A 26,144-nucleotide genomic window follows, 5' to 3' on the forward strand; every position below is an offset into this window, starting at 1 on the left:
TCACTCCAAACTGCTCCCCTCGGCTGTCCTGATCACCTCCAACTGAACCCCACTGATGGCCTGCTTGCCCCCAACTGGCCCCCCTGCTGGTCTTCTTACCCCAACGGCCCGCCCCCCACCAGCCTGATCACCCACAACTGCCCTCCCTTGCCCTCCCTTGGCCTCTAACTGCCTCTTACCTCGGCCTTGTCCAGAAGAATGTCCGGAAGGTCTCCTGGAAGGTCTCCCAGTCTAATTAGCATATTACCCTTTTATTAATATAGATAGAGGCCTGGTGCACTGGTGGGGGCCAGCTGGTTTGCCCTGAAGGGTGTCCTGGATCAGGGTGGAGGTTCCCTTGGGGCGTGGGGCAGCCTGGGCGAGGAGCCTGTGGTGGTTTGCAGTCCGGCCATGCCCCCATGGGGTGAGGGTCCCCTCTGGGGGGGCATGGCCAGCCTGGGTGAGGGGCTGAGGGCTGTTTTCAGTCTGGCCACACCCCCTTCAGGGTGGGGGTCCCTGCTGGGGTGCCTAGCCAGCCTGGGTGAGGGGCTGATGGCTGTTTGCAAGCTGGCCAAGCCCCCCAGCAGGGACCCTCACCCAATGAGGGTGTGGCCAGCCTGGGTGAGGGGCTGAGGGTTGTTTGCAGGCTGGCCACAACCCCCAGCCACCCAAGCTCCCAGTGGAGGCTGGCTGGAAGCAGGTATCTGGGATTTATTTGTCTTCTATAATTGAAACTTTGTTGCCATGAGCGAAGGCCACAGCCGGCTCTTGGCAAGCGGGAAGCTTGGCTTCCTCCATCGCCCGGCAACCAAGCCTCCTGCTTGCTCCAGCTCCATGGCTGCCGGCTGCCATCTTGGTTGGGCTAATTTGCATATAGTTGCTCTGACTGGCTGGTGGGCGTGGCTTAGAGCGTAGCAAAGGTATGGTCAATTAGCATCTTTGCCTTTTATTAGTGTATATATATATATCTATATATCTATATATATAGATATATAGATATGTTTGCACTAATTTATAATACTATTCACTTCTTTTTTAAAAAAATATATTTTTATTAATTTGAGAGAGGAAGGAAGAGGGAGAGAGAGAAACATCAATGATGAGAAAGAATCACTGATTAGCTGCCTCCTGCATGCTCTCCGCTGGGGATCGAGCCGGAAACCTGGGCATGTGCTCTTGACCAGAATCGAACCTGGGACCCTTTAGTCCACAGGTTGATTCTCTATCCACTGAACCAAACTGGCTAGGGCAATAATATTCATTTCTATTTCAATTCTAGAAAAAGGGAAAGCAAATATACCTTACTGACTGCTGTAAATCTTGGGTCTGGGTGTGGAAATGGCGAGGTGTTCGGTAACCTTGGGTCCAATGTACGTTATTCCTAGGTCCTTGGTGAACAGCGTTATTAGTGGTGTGGGCTGGTTCCATCATATATGGTGAGTATTCAAAACCACTTGATCTGGATACACGGGAATTCCGATCCCTTAAAGAGAATGTTTTTTTACATACAATATTACTACCTTCTAAATTTAGTAGCCAATATAGTGTCTACTAGAGGCCCGGTGCACGAATTCGTGCATGGGTGGGGTCCCTTGGGGTGGTCTGTGGAGATTGGGCTGGAGCTCGTGCCCCCAGCCTTGCAGCCTCAGCTTGTGTACCAGCTTCATAGCCCTGCCTGGCACTGCCCCCTCACATACTCCACCATCCTGCCTGCAGGGCGATATATAGGGGCCAGGCCCCCTGCCCGGCTCCCTCAGCGCCTGAGAGCCGAGAGACGGCCCCGCCCTCCCCGCTGCTGCTGCTGGTCACTGTCTGCAGGGTGATCAGAGGGGCGATTGGGCCCCTGCTCACATCCACCCTGGCCTGGTGCTGCCCGCTCACCTGCTCCACCATCCCTCCACAGTCCTGCTCTCGTTGGAGCCCATTGGGGCCGGCAGTGTCTCCACTGCCGCCCACTGTCAGCACTGTGTTGCCGACACCTGCCATGTTCCATACCACCCCCTGGTGGTCAGCACACATCATAGCGAGCGGGTGACCGCCCAAGGGGGACAATTTGCATATTAGGCTTTTATTATATAGGATATTTCGGCCCATGAAAGTAACCATCCCATCCTCCCCCAATCCCTATTTATTTGGGTTTCCCTGATCAAGTAAACAAACTACAAGAAGAATGGGTATGTGCAATTTAATGACATAAAAACAAATCTCCCTAAATTCACATGTAAAATGCAACTCACCTTCTGATGGAACCATTCTGAAGGTCTTCAATGTAGTTTTGTCTTTCTATGCAATGCCCCCGGCATCTATTGAATACTGGGGAGTGGAAGAACTGTTAGAAATTAATTGTACAAAAAGCAAATCAGAGCTGAAATCCAGTGACTAATTATTCAGGCTGTTATACCTCATTACTTCCAAATACATCCCTGCATAAACTTTTGGCAAAAGATTATCTTATGTCAAAACAAATGAATTACTAACTTTTCTTTTTCCACAATTTGAGAAACTCATCTACATTCCCACCTCCAACTTTTATTAAAAGAGGAAAACAATGATAACCTTCATACTTACATTCAATTGCATCATCTGGCCTCATGCCTTCTACATCAATCAAATATCTAACAAAACAACATAATTTGAGTCATTTATATATAAAAATTTAAAAATCAAGTTTTTCCAGAAAAGGTCCAATTTCACTTACAAAAATAGATATAAAAATCCTAAGAAAATATCAGCACATCTAATCCAATAATTATTAAAGAATGATATACTATGGTCACAAAAAGGCTTTATTCCAAGGACACAGGAATGAGCCAATTAACAAACAGCAAAAGACAAATTGGGGGAAAAAATTAACATCATATCTAAAAAGTATTATCTAAAAAATATTATTTAATCAACTGTATGGGCCAGAAACTTAGAAGTCGCCATCACTGCCAGCCATTTCTTCCCTGTCTTCATTTTCAATCCACCACCAATCCTAACAATCTATTACCTGTATTTCTCTAGAATATGTTCACATCTGTCCACCAAAAGGACCACCACACCCTGGGTGAAGCCACCATTAGGCCTCAATTTCTACAAAAGCCTCCTAACGTGTCTACTTGCTTCCATGCTTGTGCCCCCGTAGTGTATTCTCCACTCAGTATCAAAATAGGCTGAAAAGGCAAATTGATTATGTTCTACACTAACTCACCCTCAAAGAAGAGAGTTCAACGATTTTCTATTTCTTTTAAGATAAAGTCTAAACTCTTAAACATAGGCCTGCACAACCTACATCCTACCTATTCTTCTAGTCTATTTTAATGCCATACTTTCCCCATGGCCCAACTTCCCTGGCCAGTTCCTCCAACACAGCATATGATTTCCTGTTAAAGGTCTTTACTTTTCCTCATGCCTAGAATTCTCTCCCCAGTGTCCCTATCTTATTAAGATAATACCTACTATTCCTTCATATATCAGATCAAACCTCCCAATAAAACCTTCTTTAACCTCCATGATGGGTCAAATTCTCCTATTAATATGCTCTCTTAATATCCATGCCCCTCTCCTTCTTGGCACCTGCCAAAGTTGTAATTCTATATGCATATGTGTGATTCTTGAATAGATATTCCCCCTCTAGACTGTTAGGATCCACAAAGGGCAGGTCAAGTCTCTCTGCTCACAAATCTTTTTGCTAGCACCCAGCACAATGCTTACATATAACAGATGCTCAATAAATATTTTCTGAATGAACAAACACAAATCAATACACTGTAGCAACATCGACAAAATAGCATAACAAACTTTTTGATTCAGAAATTCCATTCTGAGTGAAATTATGAGACAACATATATATTCAAAGATGCTCATAGAAGAATGTTCATTATTTTAATATTTTATAATATGAAAATCTTCTGTTCTTATGTTCATCAGTAAGCAAAGGAACAATGCAGCCTTTAAAAACTGAGGTCTCCAAATACTTTCACAGGAATATGTCCACCATATATTAAATTATAAAACAGAATGTCTAAATATGATACCATTAAATTACATGTATATGCTTAGATCTGCATTTTTAAAGTCTGAAAAAATATGTACTAAATTATTATTGGTGGTAATCTCTGGGTGGGGGACAAGATTGCTTTCTACATCATACATTTCTATACTGATTGCATGTTGCAAATAATTTATATTATTTAAATAAAACAACTTAGACACGATCTGCCGCTTGGGGTTGGCAACTCACCTGCAGATGAGGTAGCCAGTCCTGTTTAAACCATGGGTACAGTGGACACCAATAAGTCTATCTATAAAACAGGAAATGTAGCGTTAAATAAATGAAATGTCCTAGGAACAAATTATACAATTTTGTGAAGAGTAACATTTACTAGTTACACAGCACTACCACTACCTGAAAATAAATGTCTCTGAAGAGAAACGTGGTTTTTTTAGGAACATACTATAAAGAATGATCTACTATAAAGTCAAAATTCATTGTCCTAGGAAATTTTTCACAGCCCCCAATTAGATGTAGTAGCATAGACTGTGGAAGGCCTGGTTAGGTACTTATAGTAAAACTCCACTGAGACAAAATTCTTTTGTCTTAACTGATTTAATTATAGAAAAGGAGAGTTGGCGAAAAACAAAAACTGCAATTCACCTCTAAATACCAATACCCTAACAATAAACCCAATAGGCTCTCAAGTGTTTACTGAATCAACTGGTTTTCTGAGTCTACCAGGTCGAGGGAGTGGACTGTATAGGGTGCACCTCTCCATCAGTGAGTCTGGTATCTGTGGGAGGGGCTTAGAGCAGGGGTAGAAGAATGGATTGTATGCCAGGTCCTGAGACCGCTAGGCAGGGAGCACTGCAAGACACAGTGAAGTCAGCACAATGCAAGCAGACCAACATGGGGTCAGTCTATGCAGCACACTACACGTGGTGTGACATGTGCACCAAGACTTACAAACACGGTCTCACGCACTCATATGGACCTTCTAGCCCTCACGGGAACTGATGGAACACTGCATACCAGTTCCACACACACAAGCCTGGAAGCAGTGAGCAGGCCAGCAGCGCCACCCTAACATTTAAGAGGTAATGTTCCTGTGACTACAGTTTATACAAATAAGATCATTTGCCTCCTCTGTAGATGCTGTGGTTATCACAGGCAAAGCCCAGCCTCTCCAGATTTAAAGCACAGAGATCTGTGCTTAAGATGTTTAAGAACTAGTGCCTACATCAGGGGTCCTCAAACTACGGCCCACGGGCCACATGCAAATACAAATATTGTATTTGTTCCCGTTTTGTTTTTTTACTTCAAAATAAGGTATGTGCAGTGTGCATAGGAATTTGTTCATAGTTTTTTTTTTTTTTTAACTATAGTCCGGCCCTCCAACAGTCTGAGGGACAGTGAACTGGCCCCCTGTTTAAAAAGTTTGAGAAAAAAAAAAAATAATAAAAAGTTTGAGGACCCCTGGCCTACATTAAGCGAAAGTTTTATCTTAAAACCCACTGATCCCATCTATCTCTTTTCTCTTACCCCCTACCTTCCCATATCTATCTCTATTCTTCCTCCCCTACTCCCTGTTTATATATATAAATATATATTTAAAATACGTCAGATTTACATAAAGTGTACACTCCCTATGCTAAATTTAGAAAGAGGACAAAGTGAAAACTTTGTCCTGTGGATGTGTGGCTTTCCAAAGGAAAAAAGATTCCTCGGTCTTAAAATGTGGCAGACACCATGTTCCTTCTGATAGCTACATGCCATTAGAAGTAAACTGATTCTTTAAAATTCAAAAGCTACTGAGATCTGCTTTCAAACACAGGAAAGTAGATCTTAAAGCAGGAACAAGAAAACCAGCCTTTTTTAAGTTCTTTCCATCTGAAAACTAATAATACGAGGTGACCATGACCTTCCTTACTTGTGCCCAAATTGGAAAAACAGCAGAAATATTTTAAATACAAATGATAAGGATGCAATTCCACTAGTCCAGTGGTCGGCAACCTGTGGCCCACGAGCCACATGCGGCTCTTTGGCCCCTTGAGTGTGGCTCTTCCACAAAATACCACGTGCGGGTGCGCACGTACAGTGCGATTGAAACTTCGTGGCCCATGTGCAGAAGTCGGTATTTTGTGGAAGAGCCACACTCAAGGGGCCAAAGAGCTGCATGTGGCTTGCGAGCCACAGTTTGCCGACCACTGCACTAGTCCATTCCATTTTATTTTGCTTCTTAGGGTCTGTCTCACTCTAAACCTTTACCTTTTATTTTCTCTTTTACCCACTCTAAGATGGTGAGATTCTAATGTTTTCTTCCACCCACCTCTCACCTCTTAATAAATAACACAAAAGAACATTTTAATTTTATTATATATTTCCCATTCAAATATCTAAAAAAATAAAGATAAGCTGGTTCAGTTCATTTCTCACTAAAACCACTTTCCAAACTAAATTGTTTATTTTTAACCATGAAAGAACAAACATCTTGCCCAGCTGGTGTGGCTCAGTGGTTAAGCATTGACCCAGGAACCAAGAGGTCACTATCATTTGATTTCTAGTCAGGGCACATGCCTGGGACTTAGGTTCAATCCCCAGTAGGGGGCATGCAGGAGGCAGCTCGTCAATGATGTTTCTCTCTCATCAATGTTTCTATCTCTTTCCCGTCTTTTCTTCTAAAAAACAATAAAGAAAAGAAAAAACAAAGAATTCCATTATTCTTACAAAAAAAAAAATTAAAAGAACAAACATCTTATCCTATTACCACCACCTGGTAGGTCCACATTATCAAATACAATAGGCCTAATATAGGAACTGTTAAAAATATTTAAAATTCCCAACCTAATTAAAAATGAATACCAAAGTTAGGTAAGGAAAAACAAAACAAAACACAACTCACCATTATCTTTATTTTCTTTCAAAAACCCATTAACAGCACATTTGAATTTTAAAACAGTGTCATCATCAGGCACCTGATGACCAATCGTATAAATTTTTAAGTAAGGAATAGTTTCTGGTAAGTCCTATAAGGCAAAACCATTAAAATGTATATTATTTTATTTGCAGGGAAAGAATTAAAAAGTAATTAGAAGAACCAAAATATAAATCAAGAGATTATAATAAACAATATGTCAGTAATTCTGATAAAAGAACCATTTTTTCCAAAGCTGCTTCAACCAAGAAGTATCACTAGATTTTCATTAGTTAATAGGTATACAACACTGAAAGCAAAATTCATGTGAATGAATGCATATGTAACTAAAAGTTATATAAATAATACTACCTAATATTTCACATTTCAAGGATCATAAAGCAACTGTGATTTAAGTATAAAAGAATCGGAATACTTGAAATTAAATTGTTAGATCGAGGTAATTTCAGACACTGATGAGAACTGGGTAGGAGAAAGTGATACTGATTAAAACCCAGAGAAAGTTAAATGAAAATTCTGTACTTCTGAACTTAAAAGAAAAACATCAGTATGAGCCTGTGATGTATTTTACATAAAGATCACCGTTTCGATTCCTGGTCAGGTCACATGCTGGGGTTGCGGCCTTGATCTCTGGTAGGGGACATGCACGAGGGAGCCAATCCAAGATGTTTCTCTCTCACATCAGTATTTTTCTCTCCCTCCCTCCCTCTTCTCTAAAATCAATAAAAACTATTTTTTAAAAGAAACACCATACATCCCTGGCCAGTGTGGCTCAGTTGGTTGAGCACCGTCCTGTGCACCAAGGGGTCTCAGGTTCCATTCCTGGGCAGGGCACTTGTCTGGGCTTTGGGCTCTATGCCCAATAGGGGGGGTGGAGGAGGCAGCCAATTTATGTTTCTCTCTCTCTCTCCAAAATCAATAAAAACATTAAAAAAACCCAATACCAAAACCATACAAACACATATCCTAACTGTGACCAACTGAAAAGTAAAGGAACAACTGATGCCATGGTATCATGACATGTCAGGGGCCACACTGAGAAGCTCCAACTGCCAAAGACAGGACCTCGATTTGTGCCTCAATACGAATAATTGCAATGAAGTTCCTAATGAAACAAAACAAACAAACAAATAAAATAAATCTAACTGGTCATCACTGGAGGATATTAGTGAATCAACTCATTATTTTAAAAACTGTTAAAGAAGGAAAGAATCATGGCTCTACAATTGGGCAACCAAATTGCTGATGAGGGAAAGCTGCTTTTGACAGAAACATACCCAGCTAATAAGTGAAAAAAGAACAAGAGAATTCACCATTTTTGCAGCCCCAAATGAATTACTGGATGTAGGTATCAATCATCAGTGACTGCTACTATTACAGAAAGAGGCCATCACTTATATGGCTCTACAGAAGAACACATCATCACCTATGAAATTCTCTTACAAAGAATAAAAGCAAAAACAAAAACCAAGCCTGAATCTGATTAAGTCTCTAGGTCCAACTACATAGTAAAAGGCTAATATGCAAATGAACTGAACGGCGGAATAACCGCTTGCTATGACATGCACTGACCACCAGGGGGCAGATGCTCAACACCAGGGGCTGCCCCCTGGTGGTCAGTGTGCTCCCACAGGGAGAGTCCCGCTCAGCCAGAAGCCGGGATTACGGCTGGCGAGTGCAGTGGCAGTGGCAGGAGCCTCTCCTGCCTCCGTGGCAGCGCTAAGCATGTCCAACCGCACAGGGAGTGGGCCTAAGCCGTCAGTTGGACATCCTCCAAGGGCTCCCGGACTGCGAGATGGTGCAGGCTGGGCTGAGGGACCCTCCCGAGTGCGTGAATTTTGTGCACCAGGCCTCTAGTTTAAAATAAAAGCACTGGAGAATATTTTAACAATACCTAGGGTCAGAATCATTAAAATCCTGTGAGACAAACTACGAGTTTCTTCAAAAAATAAAATTCAAGGGGGGAAATAAAGGAAAGTGAGAGACATGGAGGGAGAACCTAGAGATTAAATAAGATTGCAGAGACCTGAAAATCAAATGTAAAGTGTGGACCTTATTTGGATCCAACGCAAATTCTTAAAAACAATTTTTTAATGAGATTGAGAAGATAACTGCAAATCTGTATGCAGATTGGATATTTAATATTAAAGAATGATATTAAGGAATAAATTCTTATATTTTAAATATACATACCAAAAATGTACAAGGTAAAACACTATGCTATCTGGGATCTACTTCAAAATAATATGGAATGGAGAGAAACAGGTCGAAGTTCAGATGAAACACAGTATCCGCTGACAAATATGAAAGCTGGATGAGTTTATCAGTGGACAACGAACACCCACAGTATTATGTCTGCTACTATATATGTTTAAAATTTATGATAATTATTTAAAAACAAGAAGACACTGTCGAAAACAGTCTGGCAGATTGTCAAAGGATAAACAGACTACTAATTCCACTCCTATCTATCCATCTAGAAGAATTGGCAGCAGGGATTTGAACAAATACTTGTACACCATGTTCATAGAAGCATGATTCACAATAGCCAAAGGTGGAAACAATCCAAGGGTCCATCACAGAAGAACAGATAAACAAAATATGGTATATACACACATGGATTATTCCACCATCAAAAAGGAATGCCATTTTGTTACATGTTATACCATGGATGAACCTTGAAAACATTGTTTAGTGAAGTAATTCAGACACAGAAAGACAAATGTATGAACACTTATATGAAATACCTAGAATAGGCGAATTCATAGAGACAGAAAATAGAAGAGGTTACTAAGGACTGAGGAGAGGGGAAATGAGGTAGTTATTGTTTAATGGTTCAGTGTGATGCCACTGTAAAAGCCTGGTTATTATTTAACAGAAAGAAGGAAAGGGAAGACTAGATATAGGCATGCCATTTGCACAGCTTTGCCATAAAGCTACATTTAACATTCTCCAAGTCTGCTCCCTGCTGATCGATGGGGGGAGGGACTGGACAGAGCAGTTTAGATGCAAGCTTAGTACGGTCTGAATGATGTGGGAAGGTGCCTACCTGTCTGCCAGTCATACCTGGGAACAAATTAATGGCCAAGATGGGTGTGGCCACTTGCAAGCACAAAATACCTAAATATTTAAACTTCCAAAGGAAGTGTGTGCTCTCTCTCTCTCTCACATGCAGGTCCTCTTGGGACCCCTGCTGCAGGGGGATCCTGCTCCACACACATGGACTAATGGACTTGAATGAACTTGAATGCTGAGCCACATCTGGCTGCAACATGGAACGAAAACTCTAGACACTGCTTTTGTTTTTGGCTCTGCTGGAACCCAGCTGCACCCCTTCCAGGGCTGGCTTAAGGGGGCAGAGACTTTGGAACCCAAGAAATGTAACTTCATGCAAATGCCTTCTTTCACATCCCATCCTCCCATGCAGATCTTAGAAAATTCATTTTCTGAAGCTATCACAAGAACCTCGCTCCCACGAGTGACCTGGAAGTATGATTCTCTAGTAACAAGTGCTTTTGTTGAGGAGGATGAAAGTTTTGGTTATTGACAGTGGTGATGGTTATACACATTGTGAATGTACTTAATGCTACTGAATTTGTACACTTGTGAATGGTTAAAATAAATATTATTAACGCATCAGTAAGAAAAAGGAATAATTTGAGTTCGTTTTTCTTTTTTTTCCGAGCCTGTTTCAATATCTGTAAAATTCGTAATTGTAATCACTTATCTTCTGAGCTTAGTGAAGAGTAAGTTCTCAATAGGAAATATCAGTACTACTACTACCTCATTAGCAGAGGACTGTTGTGCGGATTAACTATGGGTTAAGGTATGTGAAAGTACTTTTCCAATGGCTAATTGCTACACAAGCATTGACAAACATTAGGTGTTATTGCTTCCCAAGGCCATGGAACCTGTCAAAAGGAGCATAAGTCTTTCTCACTGATATGCCAAATGGACCAACAGAGTATCTGAGTTTCTGTATTACTTCAAAAGATTGTAGGAAGGAAAGTACACAACCTTGAGAACAACTTGTCTTTTACTGTGATGCTTACACATGCTCAGGCAACTGCTTAAAATAAAGGCTAAAGACATAATGAACATTCCTTTCTTTTCTTTTAGGCTTCTGTTCTTCGAAAAGTTTACTTCCTTTTCAAAATAGAGAACATGGGCGCTTATAGAACTTCTTAATCACATACAAAACCTACTGCCAAATATTAGTTTAATTCATGTCTTTCATCTCATTTTGAGACCGCAATTAGAAATGTTTAATTAAGGAAACCAGTTGGTTCCCTTTTTCAATTACTACCCATGAAAGAAGGCATGGATTCACCTTGGCATAAGGTGATAACTACTAATTACTATGAACTATTATAGTATCAGAAAAGAAGGTTCTTTTCAATTTACCTCTGGTTTATAATAGCGCTGAGTATATGTTAAATCAATAATCAGTCCAAGTTCTTCATTTTGTTCTTGGATTTTGTTAAAAAGGTCCAAGGGGGAAAAGCGTTCTTCTGGAGCAAGTTTCTCTTCAAAACTCTGTCAGAGAGAATAAAATAACAAACAGCAAAGGGTGTTTAAAATTCTTTATTTTATTACCCATTTATTCAAGCCCTGTGCTGCTGACATACAATAAGATTCAAAGGAAAGTTTTCAGGTTTCTGCAATTTACAAGCAATATTACAATCCTTTCTTCCAGACAGACTAGAGGTAAGAAAATAAGCTGGTATCTATATATTTACTTCTGTGTTTGTTTCATGTTGGTCTCCTAACCAGACCATAGAACTCCCAGAAGGCAGGGACCACATCAATTTTGTCCCATGTATCTCAGCTCCAAGTGAAGTGCCTATAAAGAGGCACTTATAATAGTTCTTAAATGTGTATATATGTGAAAAAAAGACTTTAATTGCTAAATGGTCTTTATGTATTTGGCTTATTTGTGTCTTCTGTTCCTCAGATCTTATTGGTTATTCAAGTGACAACAATAAAGGGGTGTGTGTGTGTGTGTGTATGTGTATGTGTGTGTTTTAAATAAATACACAAGCACGCTTCGGTGCAGTAAAACTGAGCAGAAAGTAAAGAGTTCTCACTTAAACACTCTCCCCTTCAACCCACACAGCCTTCCCAAACATCAACATTCCATATCAGTGTAGTATATTTGTTAGAGTCAATGAATCAATAGACACATCATTACCAATTAATGTGTATATTTTCCATTGAGTCACTCTTTACATTGTAATTCTATGGGTTTTAACCAATTTAAAAAAAAATACTCACCCAAATATATTTTTAGAGAGAAGGGGGGAAAGGGGAGGAAGAGAGAGAAAGATTGATGTTAGAGAAACATGGATCAGTTGCCTTCTGTACGTGCCCCCGACCAAGGATCAAATCTGCAACCTAGGTATGTGTCCTGACCAGGAATTGGACCCGCAACCTTTTGGTGTACTGGACAATACTCCAACCAACCGAGCCACTGAGCCAGAGCTGGGTTTGAGCAATTTATAAGGACATGTATTTACCCTTACAGTGTCACACAGAATAGCTGCATTAACCTAAAAATCTCCTCTACTTAATTACTAGTAGGGTGAGAAGATCCCCTTCCACCGTTATTCTTTTTTGGAATCTTCCTAGCTATTTAAGTGTATTTTTCTGTATGAGTTTCAGAATCAGACCATTTGAGATAATGTTAAGTTTATGAATGAATGTAGGAAGATTTAACTGATTTATGATGTCAAGTCTTCCACATAATATTATAAAAGTTTTCAAGACTAAATTAATTACAACAAGGCATACAATTTCTCCAGACAGTTTCTTTTTTTTTTTTTAAATGTATTTTATTGATTTTTTTACAGAGAGGAAGGGAGAGGGATAGAGAGTTAGAAACATCGATGAGAGAGAAACATCGATCAGCTGCCTCCTGCATACCACCTATGGGGATGTGCCCACAACCAAGGTACATGCCCTTGACTGGAATCGAACCTGGGACCCTTCAGTCCACAGGCCGACACTCTATCCACTGAGCCAAACTGGTCAGGGCTCCAGACAGTTTCTTGAAGATTCGGAGCTGATGGATCAATTATCATCTCTAGGTATCTGAACAATAACTAGTTTTTGATAACTAAGTTACAACCCCTTAGGAAGTTTTCCTTGATTAACCCTGCTATCATTTCCCCTTCTTCTGAATTCCTAGCTATTTCTGGCCATGGCACTGGACACTTAACATATTCCACTTTATATTCCAGAATGCTTAACAAGTGATTACCAAGTATGGAGGTGACTTTTCCTTAGGTGAATTCCATAAGACACACAGGAAACCAATGTCCATTTGACTTCTACCCAGGGGTCATGCATCTCCCCATCCTACTGCATCAACAGGTTAGACTGCCCGGGGAGTGGTTACACAGCTTTGTGGTGTCTTAATCCCAACACTGAATGAAATCACTAAAGTACACAGAGCTAGAAGAGGCTTTTTATAATGATATATGAGTTAAAAATTAAATAAATTCCCAATACATTTAAAGTAGACTCTAAAAAAGAAAAAGAGCCCTAGCCGGTTTGGCTCAGCGGATGGAACGTCGGCCTGCGGACTCAAGGGTCCCAGGTTCGATTCCGGTCAAGGGCATGTACCTTGGTTGCAGGCACATCCCCAGTGGGGAGTGTACAGGAGACAGCTGATCAATGTTTCTCTCTCATCAATGTTTCTAACTCTCTATCCCTCTCCCTTCCTCTGTGTAAAAAATCAATAAAATATTTAAAAAAGGAAGGAAGGAAGGAAGGAAGGAAGGAAGGAAGGAAGGAAGGAAGGGAAGGAAGGAAGAAGAAAAAGAAAATAAAGTGGACTTTTTCTGATGCTAATCCATGCTATGATGGGCAGTTTAATGAGACATGGAATCTCTTCTCACCATTTTTATATTGGTCAAACAAAAACACAATTTTCAGCCTTGGCTGGTGTGGCTCAGTTGGTTGGAGCGTCATCCCATACACCTAAAGGAAGGAAACTGTTCCATGTTCTCTCTCACATCAATGTTTCTCCCTTTCCCTCTCTCCCCTCAATGGAAAAAACAAAACAAAACAAAAAAACCAAACAATTTTCAAAATTTCCATGCTGAAATCCTAATTTTGCTGACCCAGGGCATTTTTTTGGTTGTAATGATGGGAGCAAAGGGTCTTACTGGTATGTAGTGGGTGGGGTCATGGAGCTAGACATCTTGTCAAACTCAGAGAACAGTCCTACAAGTATGGCTCATACCTGAATGTCTCTTGAATTCCCTACTCAACATTCATATAAGTGAAAAAACTATTCATAATTACTGAAGCCTTAGAAACGAACTTTATTTTACAAACAAAAAGGGTTTTAAGGTACACTGAATTTTCCAGGATAATAATCAAGGATGAACTTGGTTTTATTTGGAAATGTACCAAGAGCTGTTCACTGTCATGGAAACTACTATGACTAAGGCAATGTGACCCACCTAACCCACTCTGCATTTGCAATTTCTGCATTCATGGAGCAAGTAACTGACTGTTTTTCTATTGCTAATATAGTTACACCTAAATATTTACATACTGAAATATAAATATACATTAATTATAAATTCTTTTATTTCTTCCTTGTATTATAGTTACAGCATTACACTGATTTTTTTTTAATTAAGTATGGAAGTGGGTTGTGTTTATCTATGAATTTCATTTCAGGATAGTAAAAGGCAAAATACAAAGTTTGTGCTATAAGAAGAGAAAATGGAGTGTGGCGGAATGGAGAATCACTGTTCTATATGGTGAATTCAAATTTCTAAATGAATATTGAATTAATTGTGCGCCATAAGCATCTGTAGACACAAGTGGCGGACCTTCCCCACACGCCATGCACGCCTATTAAAAAAAAAAAAAGTTTTCCCTAGTGGCAGCCCTGACCAACTTTAAAATTATTTTTCGTGAGAATTTTCAGCTTAAAATATTCAAGAACACCCGAATTGTGAGTAATATATTTATTTTTATAATAATCATTGCAAACTGATTTTTTAAATTAAATTCAAAATATCGTGGCGTGTGGAGATGGTTTCTGTTTTGGACGCATGGCAGTTAACTGGTTAATTTTTCCTTACCTTTTTCAAAGGAACTTTAAAAGCAATGAAACGAGTCCCAGGCATCCTCTGTCCAACAGGGAGATAGTCTTGCCACCTGTTAGTACATTTGTGTTAGCCAAATTCTCTTAGCCTTTCTCCCAGCACACACTGAGGACTCCTCAGTCCCCTCTTCTCTTTGCTCTGCTGCTCCACTTATTCACCCCCACCGAGTTACCTGTACTTCCCCTCTTCCTGTTTCTCCATCTTGAAAACACGTACAAGGCAACAAACAGTGCAAAGGTCTCAACAAATAGGAATGACTAACAACAGAGATGGCCAGCACTTCTATATCCCCGATAAAACCCAGCCTGGGCCTGAATACTAAGGAGGCATAAATACATAGATGTTAACTGAAATAGTTTAAACTCAATTCTTTCACTTCACAGTTCATTTTTAGTCCTCACACAACTGATGCCATCATTATTGGATCAGCAGGGAACTTCCAGTTCATATGGTAAAAAGAAAACCCCATAGAACGGTGACACTGAGCTGTGCTTAATAATGCTAGGAGTCACAGTGAGAAGTAACATTTGAGCTGACTTCTGTCGGATGAGTTAGCATGAACCAAGGTTGATTCGGTCTATCTTAAGCATTGGAAGTGAGGGCACGTTGGGGCTGGGGAAGCAGGGTGTATTCTAGAGAGTACAGCGTCTTAAAGGCCGAGGTAAAGAGTTAATATTTTCTTGAAACAATGCTTTTGAGTGAGTGATGTTTATAAGCAATGTTCCAATTTTCCTATTAAAAAGACTTGCTATGTTGCCAAACCGGTTTGGCTCAGTGGATAGAGCGTTGGCCTGTGGACTCAAGGGTCCCAGGTTCGATTCCGGTCAAGGGCATGTACCTTGGTTGCGGGCACATCCCCAGTAGGAGGTGTGCAGGAGGCGGCCGGTCGATGTTTCTCTCTCATCGATGTTTCTAACTCTCTATCCCTCTCCCTTCCTCTCTGTAAAAAATCAATAAAATATATTTAAAAATAAAAAGACTTGCTATGTGAAGAATGGACTGGAAGGAAACAAGAGTAGATGGATATACATCTAATACTGAGGACTTAACTGCAATCGAGGACCCAACAGGCAAGTTCTGTATTGGGTGCTGAGGGAGAGAAACTGGAATATTCAAATATTTTCAGGAGGTAAAGTGAAGGGGACTTAATGGGGTATGAGGTGGAGGAAAGGTGTCAATGAATAAGGAAGGGTTCGCTGTACTTAAAATAAGCAAAGGCTCAACATTAACCATTTGAATCTATAAAAAATAAGCCTATTAGGAAGCAACAAAATGCCCCTTGTCATTCCTGGAATCAATACAAACCAACTTTTTCGGTTAAAAGTTCAACGGTACTGGTGGGTTTTAAACTCAAACTTCATAGCTAGTACATTTTCTGTGTCAAAATACAACTTCTGGAATTAAGGGGGACTCTATTTTGGTAATTAATGAGTAGCCCCAAAACTGACAGTCCCATCTTAAAAAGCAGTCCTGCATTTTACCCGAAGGGCAATGGGCAGGGCCTCACTTTTCTATATTTTTTCCTTATAACTTTTTAAAAATTTATTTGTATTGAGAGTATTACAGATGTCCGTCCCCCCAGCCTCCTGGCAGAAGATCCTGTCTTTTAAAAGGATGGGAGCCCAGCCAGTGTGGCTCAGTGGTTGCGCCTTGACCTGAGAACCAGGAGGTCCCGGTTAGATTCCCGGGGTTAGATTCCAGGTCAGGGCACATGCCCAGGTTGCCGGCTTGATCCCCAATGGGGGGCATGCAAGGAGCCGCCAATGATTCTCTCTCATCATTGATGTTTCTATATATCTCTCTCCCTCTCCCTTCCCCTCTGAAATCAACAAAAAATATATATTTTAAAAAAGGATGGGAAAAGTCAGAAACGCAGACGGTCCCCAGCAGCTCCTGAGGGCGGGGCAGCGACAGATCAGGGCCTCCGGCAAAGGACGGACGGTCTGGAACCAGGGGCCACCTTAACAGGCAGAGACCGGAGAGAGGAAGCCCAGGCCGGGGGCTGAGGCTGGAAGGGCCACGCCCAGGGGCCAAGCCACCTTACCTTTCCGGGATGTGGTTCCCGCCCTTCTTCTTGGCAGACGAGCGTCCAGAAGAGGCGCGTCCCCGGCCCCAGCGGTTGTGGGCACGATGCCATTGGCTCATGTGGACCCCGAGAGACCGCCCGCCCCACGCCAAGAGCGCCCAGGTCGCCAGCCCAACTCCGTGGAGCCAAAACAAGATCCTCCACCGGAAGCTCCTACACAGACACTGCGCACGCACCTCCCACCAGGCTCCTGGCTAACGCGCACGCGCCTCTCACCAGGCTCCTGCCTAACGCGCACGCACCTCCCACCAGGCTCCTGGCTAACGCGCACGCGCCGCTGCCCGTGGCGATGACGTCACGCGCAGGATGAATGAGAGGCGGGATCAGTAAACAGGACTCTAGTAGGGGCTGTGGCGCCCTCCTTAGCCGGAGGCCGGTAGCACAGGTCCATGAGTTCATGTACAGACCCTGCAGACTGCAATGCTGCAGCCCATGGAGTGAAAAGTTAAGTCCCGCCCCCCAGTTCCCAGCGCGGTCCTCCCACATGTTTTCCAAGCGCTTACATTCACACTTATTGTCTAGTCTAGTGTATATAAATATTTATTAGTTCAAATATGGATACCCTCTATTTTATACAAAATCACCATACAATATACATTCTAGCCGAAACTGGTTTGGCTCAGTGGATAGAGCGTCGGCCTGCGGACTGGAAGGTCCCAGGTTTGATTCCGGTCAAGGGCATGTACCTGGGTTGCGGGCACATCCCCAGTAGGAGATGTGCAGGAGGCAGCTGATCGATGTTTCTCTCTCATCGATGTTTCTAACTCTCTATCTCTCTCCCTTCCTCTCTGTAAAAAATCAATAAAATATATTTTAAAAAATATACATTCTACAATATATCTACAAACAGATTTCAGGTCAACTTATGGGTACATCCATTCTATTATTTTTAATGGTTGCATAGTATTGCACTGATTGTGAGCACCATAATTTATATAACCAGTCCAATACTGAGGGACTTTCAGTTGGTTGCAGTCATTTTGCCCTCCATTAACAGGCTACAATGTGAACATCCTTAAACATGTATACAATTATATTTAAATTCCTAGAAGTAGAATTTCTGGAATGAAGAATATGCGAACTTAAAATTTTGAAAGATACAGCTTAATTATCCTCCAAATATAAAGTGTTAATCTACATGCCACTCACAATGAAACTTTTATTGGGTTTCTGTCATGTGTCAGATATATGTATTTACATTTTAGAAAATAGCAAAATATAATAGGCAGCAGTGGAACTCAAGTCTAAGATTTCCATACACTATCAGGCATAGAGACCTGTATCTGTTACAAAAACTCTCAATTCAGCTATGAGTTGAAACAGCAAAGGACCTCATGTGCTAGAGTAGGTCTGAAGGCTAAACAGAATACCATATTTCAGATTAAACTGTAGGTAATTGTAATAGCAAGTGCCTTTTGTTTTTAATTTTTAGTTTCTAATTTTCTAAAGTGCCTTATATACACTGTTACTAATATTCATAACGATTTGAGATCTGGGTAAGCTGAGGATCGGAATGGTCAGTAATTGAATAAATGAATGGGTAAAAAGATCATTATTTTAAATAAATATATATGTATATTTTTATTGATTTCAGAGAGGAAGAGGGAGATAGAGATAAAAAACATGAATGATGAGAGAGAATAATTGATTGGCTGCCTCCTACATGCATCCCACTGGGGATCAAGCCAAAACCCAAGCATGTGCTCAGACCAGGGATAGAACCGTGACCTCATGGTTCATAGATTGACCCTCAACCACTGAGTCACACTGGTTGGGCAAAAGATGACTACTTTTAATATTTCTGGGGCAATCATACTAACCAAGTTTATATTGGTTAGTATTTACACTTCTGAAAATTACCACAAAATTAAAAATAGGTTAATATTAGTAAATTACTATTTGAAAAAGATATGTAAGTTAGCACAGTTTGCAAAGGTACAATTAGCCACATTCAAATTTGATACAAAAACATAAAATATTCTTTTGGAATTTATGAAAAATATATACAGCAGGCCTGTAGTGGCCAAAAAAGTATTATTGATATGGATACCTACAGTCTTTTCATAAATCTATCAGAAGCTAGAAAAACAATATTTGTCTTACCAGTATACTTCCAATTTGCTACAAGACACAAGCTTGAGATAGGGACACAAATTTGGTTAGAGTTGACACAAGAAACTCCAGACCTAGGCAAAATAGGATTTCCAGAAAGTATAAGACCTAGCAAAGAGTAGGCCTTTGGATGGGAGTGGATCCAACATGAGGTGAAAGAATGCATTAATAGGTATGTAGTACACTGGAATGGGAAATATAGGAGCAAAGGATATTTGGAGCACTAAACAGCTAAGTAATTTAGTTGACACTGTAAAATCTAGCAGTATCTGACAGGGCCCCAAGTACCATGAAGGGGTTTGAGGGACTCCAGCCTTCATTTAAATTAAAAGTGAGGGTAACAAAGCATCCAGGTGTAGGTGGGTTGATTATATTTCATCAAGACACATCCTAATGATCCCAAATGGGTACAAGATGCAGGAAGTGGGACAAGACAATACCCTAACTTACAAAAAAGATTTTAGGTCAGGGTAGAGGTTACTGCTAAGTTTCAGAGTGTTGAACTAAAGTTCTTTAGGTTCCTCCTCCTACACTTAAGATTTTTTTTTAGAGGTTAAATGATGCTGAGCCCAAAAGCTAAAGTTAAATGGCTGGGACTATGGAGAGAAAATAGTTATAGAAGCTTTGATCCAGGAATGGCCTAATTAAGGATTTGTCTAGATAGAATTGAATGTTGGAACTGAGTATTTTAACATGTAAGCACTGATCTGCTACCACAATTTATCTTACCACACTTTCCCCAATCTTACACCACCCATCCTAACCTGCAGTAGTTATTGATTCTTTTGATTTCCATAGGAAAACAGAAAAATTTTAAAACAGACTGGTCTGGCTTGCAGATAGTACATACACTGTTAGCCTTACATTACATACTAGTATCATGGAAGTTGGCGATCTAAGGTATGAAGTTATAGAAAAAAACCTGGAAAAAATGTATAAGTTTCAGCCATATGTCTACCCTACAACACCCCCTCGGTGTATTTTTCACAGTTAAGCATCATCCCCCATCTTTGAAAAAACTCATATCTGATAAAAGAAAAAGTAGGCCTATAAATACGTCTCTTTGGGGATCCCATCTATGAGCTATCTTCTTTGGGCTTTTGGCATCTTGTATCACACACTTGGGAGCGATAAAAAAGCTCCCAAGTAGATTGGTCTAGGCACCCTTAAAACTTTACCATCAAGAAAACAGAGGACAGGTGGGGCAAAAGTAAACTTACACTCGTGAGTACACGAGAGATTATTCTTGTATTAGTCACTAATTATTGTATTATTCTTCATATAAATAACTGTACACTTGCTTTTGCCCCATCCTATTTAAGTCATTAGCAACTCAGCTGTAACTCACGGTCACAAGAGTGGTTAGTGGGAAAAGCACTACCAGGGGGCAGAGAACAAGGGCAAGCCAGGCCGAGTCGGGCTGAGTGCACACCTCTGTTCCTTATGCTTGGAAGCACAGTGGAACCCACCACAGTGCCCTTTTCACACATTCCTTTTGAAGTTTCTCCACAAATTCCATCAGGCCAAGTTAGTTTATAGTACTTATAAAGTCATCAAGAGAAAAACATGCCATGTGACTTACAATGGTAGAATTTTAAAAATACAATGGGGAAAAACATGCGGACAAAACCAGAGCTTGAGGATACAGAGCATAAAAACAATCCATATTCTACAAATATACCAATGCATAATATAAATGACAAAAAACAAAGTGAAAAAATTTATTTAAGATTATTCTCTCTAGTGAACAGAACTCTTGCTCTGTATACTTTCACATTGCCTGTTCCCTGTTCCTCATGCATGTCCTGTCTTTCTCTAACTATTCTCCTCTTCATTTCTGTCTGGCCTTGCACCCAAGCATGGCAGACAGAGAATCCTAGAGGCCCAAAATTCTACAGCGGCTGTTTGCAAGGGGGAGGAGACTACAGTAACTGTCATACTGGATACACTTTATGGGAGAAGGAACAGGGAAAATATCTCATGTATAAAAAAGCAGGATGGCAGGAAGCCTACGTAGCCCAAGGAACCAGAAGGAGCAGATTATGGGCAGAAGAACTGCAACCAAAGGCTAGAAGAGGAAAGGTTTGCAGTCAGCTGGCTCCTAGCTCTTTGGTATTTGCTTCTAATGGGCAGAGTCCATTTTGGGACGCATCACACACTGAAAAGAAGACCCCAGCTGCTGCTGGAAGTTGACAGGAAGTAACATCCGTGAGTGTAAGAATGCAAGAACAAAGCTTGACTAGAAACACTGCCTACAATGAAGAAGAAGAAAGGGAGAGAAGAGAGATGCAAGTCCAACCTGGCCTAGCACAACCCAGCCCAAGGAAGGTAGGATTCAAGGAGGAGAACTACAAGAGCCTCAGTTCACAACATTCTCCACAACATGCACTCAACAAACTTCATTTTACTCTTTGACAAAGTTGCAATTGGGCTTTTAATCTTTTCTTTGCTCTCCAAAAGCTGCAGTAAATTCACAAATCAGAACCGTAATTGTGAAACGTAAATGTCCCCTTCCATTATCTCTTAAGATATTAATAATACTTGTAATATTAATACACTAGAGGACTGGTACATGGATTTGTGCACATTGAAAGGAAATGAATTAGAAGAAATATTTTAGAGGCCAAGAAGGGACCATGGGAGGTTGGCTCCAGGGCATGTTCAACCCGTCTTGCCCAGTCCCAATCAGCTGGACCCCAACAGCAAGCTAACCTACTGGTCAGAGCGTCTGTACCCTGGTGGTCAGTGCGCATCATAGCAACTGGTCAAATGGTCAGACACTTAGCATATTAGGCTTTTATTATATAGGATGTTATACAACATATTATAGAAAATATTAGTAACTATTAGCTAATTAAATTAACAAGTGTCTATAATAAGCAGATTATTTCCCTAATGTAAGAGCCTGGAAAAAGTGAGACTATCATATTTGTCTTGTCAACTAGCACATCTATATCAGAACTCAGCTATTTAGGGGTTGGTTTAGCTCCCTTATTGCTCCCTCCATCCAATCTTGTCTTCTTGTTGGGAATCTGACCTCTCTATTGGTTCTCACATCCCTTTAAACTACCTGCTTTGTGACATCATTCTCCCACCAAACCTACCACCACCTGGTAGAAATTTGGGTTTCCATGAAGTTGTCAGTAAACAAATTTGGAAGATCACAACTGACCAGTGACCAGTGTGACCAGAAACCTTACGACTGGACACAAGCACTCTTTGGTTTCACCCACTCAGACATCCTCATCCCTTGCATCTACAGTTAATATTTCTTCCTCTTCTCTGACCATGTCAGGTAAGGAAAGAAACTTTTAAAAGTTTCTCATTAGGTATTTTTGCTCCTAAATTTAGCAGTAGACTCAAAATAGCATAAAGAAAGGAAGTATTGATCTAGAAATCCAGAGACCTAATTTCACTTTGATTTTGATACTTACTAGCTATGTGACTTGGGACGAGTCATTGATTCTCTCACAAAATCTGTTCATCCCTCATCTGTTACGTTAGGATTTCAGATTGTAATATAACTTTTCTAATATTGAGTTTTAAAGACACCCATATAGACAATAAAATCAAGTCTTCTGGAATGTGTTTCAATAGAAACACAGAGAAAAAAAATATATATCTGTATTTATCTATATCTATATAGATATATGTATATAGATAGATAGATATGATATCTATAGTATAATTAACTCTCACCACTAATGTTTCAACTTTAGTATTTCAATTTAGTGCAGTTCAAAAAGTAATATTCACCTGTTTTTTGGAGTTTTCTATCCAAACTAGGTGAAAAGAGAAAATAGGGCGAGAAGATGAAGAGTACTAGGCTATAGTGAGGCAAGTATTTAAATGTATGAAAGTTTAGGATTGTTTTCATCAGCACGGGCCCACAGGAACCAAGTGGGGGGGGGGCACATAAGCATGAAGGAGGGGAAACTATAAGAATGAAGCAGGAGGGCATGGAAGAGCTCTCAAGAGCAAAAAAGGGTAGTTTTGCAATGGAATGCTGAAGGCAACCAAGGATTTTAAATTAAAGCAGAGCAGGTAGGGTGAAATCTGCTCAGAGGAAGGCAAAATAAAGTTGATTTTAGTCAGTGCTTACATTAATATATTAGGTAGGAAGGAAAGTAAGGCTGGAATAGGGTATCTGTAGGCAAAGCAGCTTATCAGCAAAGTCATATTCAGTTGTCTGTGTTTTTCTGAAGCAGGGGGTCCCTCGGGGGTGAGGACGACGGAGCCCTAACGAGGCATACACGACTCTGGAGACCAGGTTCTGTGACGCAGATCTAAGTTTATTGTCTAAGTGCAGCAGTATATATAACATTTTGGACCAATCAGAAGTTTACACAATCCTTAGGGCAGCCAATGGTAGGAAAGATCAGGGTACTGTGTAGTGGCGCTAGGAGGCTTGCTCAGGCGGGCGTTGCCACTTCCTGGTGTGCCAAGGAAGCTTGTACAGGCGGAGTGAGCTCACGCCATTGCATCCGCCACTGCACTGAGATAGATCTCCTGAGCTCTTCCCACATTTTTCTATTGCCTTTCTGAACACAGATGGCACATGACAAGTCTTGAGTATCAATATTTAAAAAATATAGTTTAGGAATGATGCATCCTATAAATAAGAGACAAATAAAGGTGATTATTCAGAGAGCTGGAGGACAATAGAATATTCAGTGTTTCACTTCATTCTGATTTTTAATCACAATATTATGTAGATATTTTGTCTATTAAAAATAAAATTAAGACATTTAAAAAATGATACATCCTAACTTTAATCAGAAAGTCTAACTCTTTTTTTTGTGGTAAGTATGTTCCAAGTCAAAGCTGTTTTTCATCTTTACAGTTAATTTACTTCCTAACAGCACACTGAGAAACAGCCATCATCTCTGTTTAGATCTTAGGTACCGAAGAAGAAAAAGAAAAAGTCAAGTTCTACATTTCCAATTTCACATTTATCCAAAACCAATTTTGTGGAGTCTCTTGGGGATTCGTACAGTAAATATTTTTAAACTATAGGTCCAGTGCACAAATTCGAGCATAGGTGGGGTCCAGCCGGCCCACCCCAATGGGGGCCATCAGGCCAGGACAGCAGGGGTGAGGGGACGCGGGAGGTTGTCAGGGGGGCAATTGGGGCCCTGATCAGGACGGTTGGCTGCCATAGTGTGCGTCATAGCAACAGGTCATTCCATTTGTTCCGTTGTTCTGGCCGCTTGGCTTTTATATATATAGACTAGAGGCCCAGTGCACGAAATTTGTGCACTGGGGGGTGGGGTTCCCTCTGCCCAGCCTGCCCCTCTCACGGTCCAGGAGCCCTCAGTGGATGTCCTACTGACGGCCACAGTCTGGCAGCAGAGGCTCAGAGCAGGCGTCCCGTGTGTGTGTGTGTGTGTGTGTGTGTGTGTGTGTGTGTCCCCGCTGGGGGCCTGCCCCCAGCTGCATAGGAGGCTCAGAGCAGGCGCTCCATGTGTGTGTGTGTGTCCTGCTGGGGGCCTGCCCCCAGCCACACCGTGGAGGCTTGGAGCAGGCGCCCCTCTGTGTTGATCTCTCAGGCTCCTGGCCTCCACTGCATGTTATACTCTCCCTTGAGCTGTGGCCAGGGTGGGGTGCTGCTTGCAGGCCACACTTTCCTGTTCATGGATTGACGCGGAGACTCGAGGGCAGGCCAACCTGGGGGCTGCCTGCAGCCGCACTTTCCTGCTCTGGGATCGCCATGGCAACCCAGGAGCAGGCCCACCTCGGGGCTGCCTGCACTGCACACTTTCCTGCTCTGGGATGCCATGGCGATCCAGGAGCAGGCCCACCTGGGGGCTGTCTGCCCTCCGCACTTTCCTGCTCTGGGATCCCCACGGTGACCCAGGAGCAGGCCTTGCTGGGTGCTGCCTACAGGCCGCACTTTCCTGCTCACCAATGGCTGGATCGCCATGGCGACCCAGGGGTGGCACTTTCCTGCTCTCAGATCGCCATGGGGTCCTGGCTGGGGGTGGGGCTTAGGTGGCACAGGGTTTAGGCGGCACACGGGGGTCCCGGCTGGGGGCAGGGCTGCACACGGGGCCCAGATGGCGGCTCGCGCTGTCCCACCCTGCCTGCAAGTATGCAAATTAGCCGCCATCTTTGTTGGCGGCTAATTTACATATCATGCTGATTAGCCCATGGGAGGCATAGCAAAGGTATGGTCAATTACCACCTTTGTCTGTTATTAGATAGGAGGATTAGATTCCATCAATTACGGTTTTTTTAAAAAAATATGTTCCATTGATTTTTTACAGAGAGGAAGGGAGAGAGATAGAGTCAGAAACATTGATGAGAGAGAAACATCGATCAGCTGCCCCCCGCACATCCCTCACTGGGGATGTGCCCGCAACCCAGGTACATGCCCTTGACCGGAATCGAACCCAGGACCCTTCAGTCCGCAGGCCGACGCTCCATCCACTAAGCCAAACCGGTTTCAGCATCAATTACGGTTTTAAAGGCTTTGGGTACACTTTCCTGCATGTTCATGATTATAATCTAAGTTTTAAGATAAACTTTTAAAATGTTTATTATGAGGTTATATTAATTAAAATGTACATTTCTACTAAATTTAATATCTGTTACTTGCTGGGTAATGCTCAGAAAAACATGAATGAGCACATTAATAGAATTCCTTTATATTTATACTAGAGGCCAGGTGCACAAAATTCATGCACAGGGAGGGGGCGGGGATCCCCTCAGCCCAGCCTGCACCCTCTCCAAACCAGGACCCCTTGGGGGATTTCTGACTGCCAGTTTAGGCTCAATCCCAGGGATTGGGCCTAAACTGGAAGTTGGACATCCCTCTTACAATCTGGGACTGCTGGCTCCTAAATGCTCACCTGCCTGCCTGCCTGTTTGCCCCTAACTGCCCCCCCCTGCCGGCCTAATCACTCCTAACTGCCCCCCCCCCCCGCC

General features: G+C 41.6%; 1 protein-coding gene across 3 annotated transcripts in view; it reads right to left on the minus strand.

The window, feature by feature from the left end:
• The window catches only part of DUSP11 (dual specificity phosphatase 11), a 59,235-nt gene that overhangs the window by 3,841 nt on the left and 29,250 nt on the right, over positions 1-26,144 (minus strand). Inside the window, exons 1-8 of one of the 3 annotated variants that reach the window (XM_006096772.3) lie at positions 17,064-17,273; positions 14,996-15,071; positions 11,298-11,429; positions 6,861-6,984; positions 4,205-4,265; positions 2,548-2,594; positions 2,217-2,292; positions 1,280-1,462 (exon numbers count right to left, since the gene is read on the minus strand). In XM_006096772.3, coding sequence (XP_006096834.1) covers positions 1,280-1,462; positions 2,217-2,292; positions 2,548-2,594; positions 4,205-4,265; positions 6,861-6,984; positions 11,298-11,429; positions 14,996-15,071; positions 17,064-17,164 — 800 coding nt within the window. In that variant the 5' untranslated portion in view covers positions 17,165-17,273. Of the gene's footprint in view, positions 1-1,279; positions 1,463-2,216; positions 2,293-2,547; positions 2,595-4,204; positions 4,266-6,860; positions 6,985-11,297; positions 11,430-14,995; positions 15,072-17,063; positions 17,274-26,144 lie in introns of those variants that run through there. The other 2 variants (XM_014462667.2, XM_023760606.1) reach the window with 2 other exon arrangements.

Source organism: Myotis lucifugus, unplaced genomic scaffold, assembly GCF_000147115.1.
Source record: "Myotis lucifugus unplaced genomic scaffold, Myoluc2.0 scaffold_186, whole genome shotgun sequence".
NCBI lineage: Eukaryota > Metazoa > Chordata > Mammalia > Chiroptera > Vespertilionidae > Myotis > Myotis lucifugus.